General features: G+C 39.5%; 1 protein-coding gene across 1 annotated transcript; it reads left to right on the forward strand.

Annotated features, from left to right (window-relative positions):
* Nucleotides 1–3197: 3197 nt before the first annotated feature.
* On the forward strand, nucleotides 3198–3845 carry LOC111400731. Its single transcript, XM_023028119.1, has one exon. It carries the CDS (start codon nucleotides 3198–3200, stop codon nucleotides 3843–3845), a length of 648 nt encoding a protein of 215 aa, XP_022883887.1.
* Nucleotides 3846–6622: the final 2777 nt, after the last annotated feature.

Below are 6622 nucleotides of genomic sequence, written 5' to 3' on the forward strand. Positions count from 1 at the left end.
AAATTGACCTCAATTTTATCCAAATCTGCTACTATAATGTAGTGTCGTTTTTATTGAACAAAATCGAATTAAAGCTCTACAACATCTCTCTTAATTATTTTGAGCTCGTTATGTTTCTCTTCCTGTGATTTTAATAATCAAATTTATGAAAAATTCAGCAAAGAGGGACGTAAAAGACAAATAAGATTGGACTACGTTATTTTGTAAGAGCTAATATTGAATATATCATTAATTAAATTAATGAAACTTTGTATATATTAAAAAATTTAATTATAATACGGAACCGAATGGAACCGAACCCGAACGGTTCTATAATTAAATTTGGACCCGACGGTTCCACTTACTAAATACCCGAAAATTTCGGGTCGGTTCGATTCTCATTAGAATTGAACCGAATCGGACCATGTCCAGCCCTAGCTCATCGTCCAATTTACGCTTAGGTTATTCTAGATGAGCTAAATTTTTTTACCACAGATTACTCACAATAGAAGAAGGATGGGAACTACATTTGGAATTTTTTTTATTCATGCGAATCCCGCATTCTCGTGAGAGGGATAAACAATTCGATATATTTTTTGGTGTACAAATAGAATTGTTCGGCTATTTATATCGTCATTTGGTAACCAATTTTTCAAAACATTTAGCTAAATATCTCCCATTTTGATGAAAAAAATTCTGCCAAATTGTCATATAATTGTTATGAAAAAATGTCTCTTTTCAAAATTTTAATGAAAATATGTTATCTTTATAAAACAGTGCATTTTGTGTAGTTTTGACCCATGTTTGGTGGTTATTTTTTTTAAAAAATATTGTTTTAAATGGTGATTTTTTGGAGAACGTATAGTTAAAAAGTAGGGAAAATATTGAGTTTACGTATAGAATATTTTACTACATGAACGTTGGTTAAAAATTAGTATGTAGTTTGAGAAAATGGAAAATAAATTGGGCTTAATGAAATGTTGAGAATTACTTTGTTATTTTTTAAATATTGAAAATCAATTTACTATTCAAACAATACGTTCATGACTAACAATGCAAGTTTTTGGAAGAGAAAAGAAAAGGTGAGACAAATTATGGGCTATATTTTCTCATTTGATTATTAATGTTGATGCCATATTGTCACAAAATAACATCTACAAGAATATAAGAAGCAAGGGCTTCTTTTTTTCCTCGTTCAAGATTCAGTGTCAATTCATGTATACGTTAAATAGGCACATGGACACATACGTTAGATGCGCCAATTGTATACGCTCTGATGCTCAAGTTAATAAACGATGTGAATTTTAGTGTGGGATTTCGTGAAGAAATGTGAGAGTCAATTTTTTTATATTTGAATTATAATTACCAATTTGCAATCATCTTTGAAAGACAAAGTATGAGTATTCATAAGCATAAGATATAACTGAGTTTTTTCGAATCGTTGGCACATAGCTTCATTCCACTAACTCTAAAGTCAAGTTTGATGATCTCACATAACAGTCATCATAGGTCGTAATATCCCATACACTATCCTACGCAGATAAAGGAGCATTTGACTACTAATCGACTTCGTAAAGATGTCACATTAATATAGTCACATGTTACAACTTTCACAAGATATTAGTGGTCTAGCCTCAATCGCCTTAGACTCATGAGGCTCATTCGGTGTGGCTAAGGATTGGATCTGCCGTCGATTGCCTTGAAGGAGAAGTGAAAATTTTGCTATGACTTGTGTCACCTTGGAGATGGTCGTCGACAATACCATGAGCTAAGCTATATCATCTATTTATATTGACATCGAAATCTAATTATACTGGAACATTTGTAACACGATTCAAATAGTCTTGCTTTTAACTAGTGAGAGATGGGTGGTGGATTGAAGTGTCTAGGATATATAGTTTCATTTGACATTTTGACCAACTTCTCTTTAGGGTCGAATAAACATTAGACTCGTGAGTTCACCGCATAAAAAAGGACAAGAAGAATGTAATAATTTTCAATAAAACTCGGAAAAGAGCTTACTTGATCAACAACATATGACTTATTTTAAGCTCCTGGTTGACTCTTCCTCCTGAACTTTTCGTTATTATGAACAATCATGAAGTTATTCTATAATTTCTCTATTTGTTTTCTTTAATTATTTTGTTTGGTAGTAAAAGATAGATAATTAGATTGGATTTCTTTTATTCATTTGTCTCCAAAGGGCTGGCCGGCTGGGGAAGATGGACCATATGACATTCTTAAATGGACTACTGCCCTTTTGTAGAATTGAAAAAGAGTAACAATATTTGTAATCTCTCAATGTCAAAAATGTGGTAGTTATTTTATTGTTAATAAGTATCAAATCACTAACCGTCACATATATGTTACGTAGGACAACTGCAATGATGAACGACTGCAAATAGCATTATTCAATTGAAAAATAGAAAATAAAAGCATTAAAAACAAACAGTATTGAAAATGAAAACTTTGTCTAAAGCATCAATTTTTTAGTCTAAATGTTTATTCAACTAGAACGGCTCGCTGACAACCGACCACAAATATTCCTTTTTGAAGGACACTCAAATTCATAATTTATTGCAAATGTTGACTAGATTTCCATTTGGCCCCCATTAAATTTGTTGACATCCGAACTCCGATCTAATAAAAATAGTTCGTTAACCCCACCTCAGTTAAATGTGTGTTCGATCCTTACTTCCAGGTCGGACAATCCCGTCGTTATCTCAGAAAAACATCATGATTACCCCATGTCACATCACCCTATCAATCAAATACATTTGCTACAGGTGACATCATCACCACCCGAAACAACCAATCCTAAGTCCTCAACCTCCAGCCTCTTGTAGGTCATCATTACCTGAGAAAAATATTGACACATGGCCACCGACCTCATCGACCAATCACAAGAGAATCCGACGACCCGAGTTCCGAGCTCGATACTGTTGCTGATTTGACTGATTTGATGTAATGTCGACTGAAACTATGTATAAATAGTTGAAGAGGACTATTGTAAAGGGCAAGTGATTTCATACAACAACTCAATGCATAATTACACTCTCTAAACATATTTTGTGATTTTTTTCCAACAATAAATCGCCCTTTTTTTTTAAAGTTGGCTTAAGATTAGCCTTACTAATTTTGACGTCAACAGTTTGGTGCTAGAAGGAGGGCCCTAGTTGGGAAAAATAGTCTCATTCTCTCCACAAAATCCGAGAGCCATGAGTCGTAGCTCAAGTTCCAGAAATCCATTTCACACCCATGCTCATGAAACGAATGCACCACCAAGTTCTCCACGACAGCAGGACCCTCAAACGACTGCCATGAGGGAAACCTGTACCAGCCATCAACACAACTCCCCGGGAATGCATAAGGCAAATGTATGGGAATCCGAGCTCATTCCACTAGACCCGCGGACCAGGATCGAAAGAGGAGAACCCATCGAAGAACTAGAAGGAGTTCAAGTCTGTGTCAAGGACCCAACAAAGGAGCTCAAAATTTATCGCGAGCTGCAACCATCCACCCGAAACAAAATTATGGCATTCCTTAGACAAAACCTTGATGTCTTCGCCTGGAATCATGGGGACATAAGAGGAATAGACCCTAACATCACATGCCACAAATTACAGATGGATCCTTCAGTTCGGCCAAAACAGCAAAAACGACGATCTCTGAACCCTGAAAGATATGAAGTAATCAACAAGGAGGTGCAAAAACTGTTGCATAACTGTTTCCTCCGTGAGGTCAAATACCCAAAGTGGGTCGCAAATCCGATCCTTGTGAAAAAACACAACGGAGATTGGAGGGTATGCATAGACTTTACCGACCTCAACAAAGTATGCCCAAAATACAGTTTTCCTTTGCCATGAATAGATCAAATGGTGGACGCCACTGCCAGACATGAATTGCTTAGCTTCATGGACGTGTATTTCGGATATAACCAAATACCGATGTACGGCCCAAATCAAGAACATACCTCGTTTGTAACTGACCGAGGTCTTTACTGATACAGAGTAATGTCATTTGGTCTCAAAAACGCTGGTGCGACCTACCAACGACTTGTGAATTCCATGTTTTCCCAACAGATCAGAAAAACAATGGAAGTGTATGTTGATGATATGCTGGTCAAAAGTATCAAGGCCAAGGATCACTGTCAGCACCTGATCGAGATGTTTGATATACTGAGGAAGTATGGAATGAAGTTGAACCCAAGGAAATGTGCTTTCAGAGTCAGCTCTGGAAGATTCCTAGGTTACATTGTGAACAACCGAGGAATCGAGGCAAATCCTGAAAAAATACAAGCTGTCATTCAAATGAAACCTCCAACTACACCTATAGAGGTACAAAGTTTAATCGGAAGGGATTGCCGTCCTCAGCCGGTTTGTCTCCAAGTCTACGGACCGTTGCAAACCCTTCTTTGACACATTACAAGGAGGAAAGAAGTTCGAATGGACCAAAGAATGCCAGGACGCCTTTAACGAGCTAAAGAGACAACTAGCTCAGCCTTCGTTGCTTTCAAAACCTAAGGCCAGCGAAGTCCTAAAGCTTTATTTATCTGTTTCAGAACACGCCATTAGTGTGCTTCTAACCCGAGAAGAGAACGGTGTTCAACACCCAATCTATTACGTAAGCAAGGCGCTTCGAATCCGAGCTCAGACATTCACCTGTAGAGAAACTGGCATTCACCCTGCTGATGGCTGCGCGAAAACTAAGGCCATATTTCTTAGAACACCCCATTGAGGTCCTCACCAACTGTCCATTAAGGCAAACACTACAAAGACCCGACACTTCAGGTTGGATGGTAAAATGGGCAGTCGAGCTCGGACAATCCGACATCAAATACACGCCACGTTCCTCCATCAAGGGCCAAGCACTCGTCGACTTTGTCTCTGAGTTCTGCAACGTACCAATCAAGGAACTATGAGAAGAAACCCCATAGAGACTTTATGTCGACGGTTCATCCACCGAAGAATGATCTAGGGCAGGCGTCGTATTAATCAGCCCTGAACATCACATATTCTCTGAAGCCTTGCCATTTGACTTTAAAGCCTCAAACAATGAGGTGGAGTACGAAGCTCTCATTGTCGGCACAAGGATGGCCTCAGGGTTGGGGATCTCCAACCTGATCATACACAACGACTCTCTACTAGTTGTAAATCAGGTCAACGGTGTATATATGGCGAAAGAAGAAAGAATGGACAACTATCTACAAGTTGTAAGAAAAGAGCTTGAAAGGTTCAACACCACCGAAATCAAGCAAATTCCCCGATCACAGAACGATCACGCCGACGCACTGGTCCGACTAGCTACCAGTGAGGAAATTGAAGAATTCGATAGCATCCCCATGGGAAGAATATCCCTACCGGCTACCGAGCTGGACGAAGTGGTCCATATGATGATAGACCCCAAACCAACCTGGCAGGATGAGATCGTCACTTACCTAAAAATCGGGAAATGTCCCGAAAATTTTGTAGAGGCTAGAAAGCTTCGAATTAGGTTGGCCAGGTGTAAACTCATTGACGATGTATAATATAAATGGGGATATTCTACACCTTTGTTAAGGTGTTTAAACGAAGAAGAAGCTCAGCATGCCCTACAAGACGTTCACGAAGGAATATGTGAAAACCATTCAGGTGGGATCTCACTAGCCCACAAGATCATACGACAAAGATACTTCTGGCTTGCAATAAGACATGATTCCCTTGAATTTGTCAAAAGATGGACAAATGCCAACGCCTCGCCCCCATCATAAACGCTTCACGGCGCGAGTTGAACCTAGTAACAACACCTTGGCCCTTTACGAAATGGGCGGTCGAGCTAATTGGACCTATGCCTGTTGGAAAAGGAGGTGTAAATTTCGCCATCGTTGCAGTTGATTACTTCACCAAATGGGCCGAGGCAGAGCCACTTGCCAAGATCATCGAACAGAAAACAACCGACTCTTTGTGGAAATCAATCATCTGCAGGTTCGGCATATCTCAATCCATTGCTACGGACAATGGAAAATAGTTTGACAACGCACAACTTTCAGATTTTTGTGAAGAGTTCGGCATCAAAATATATTTCTCAACGTCGAACCATCCGCAGGCAAACGGCCAAGTCGAAGCCATTAATAAAATTATTAAGCATACATTGAAAGCAAAACTCGACTTGTTTAAAGGGGGATGGGCCGATGAACTCCCTAGTATGCTATGGTCTTATCGCACCACTGCAAGGACTAGCACAGGAGAAACACCGTTCTTACTGGCTTTCGGTGTAGAGGCTGTGATCCCACTAGAAGTCAGCATTCCCTCGCTAAGCATAACTGATTACGACGAAGAAAGAAACCACATGGCTCTTCGTACGGAACTCGACCTAACCGAGGAGAAAAGGAACAATGCCGAACTTAAAAATGCAGTTTACAAGCAGCAGAACGCCAAGTACTACAATCAAAAAGTCCAAAAAAGAGAATTCGAAGTAGGATCCCTCGTATTACAGAAGTATTCTTCCCCACAAGAGAGGTAGGCAGTGGATGCCTGGGCCCGAATTGGGAGGGCCCTTATCTGATAACGAAGGTCCTGCTAAAAGGGGGATATGAGCTGGAAGACTAGGAGGGTAGACCCTTACCCCATCCTTGGAATGCCGAACACCTCAAGCAGTATTATCA

The sequence above is a fragment of the Olea europaea genome, chromosome 10 (assembly GCF_002742605.1).
Source record: "Olea europaea var. sylvestris chromosome 10, O_europaea_v1, whole genome shotgun sequence".
NCBI classification, from domain to species: Eukaryota; Viridiplantae; Streptophyta; class Magnoliopsida; order Lamiales; family Oleaceae; genus Olea; species Olea europaea.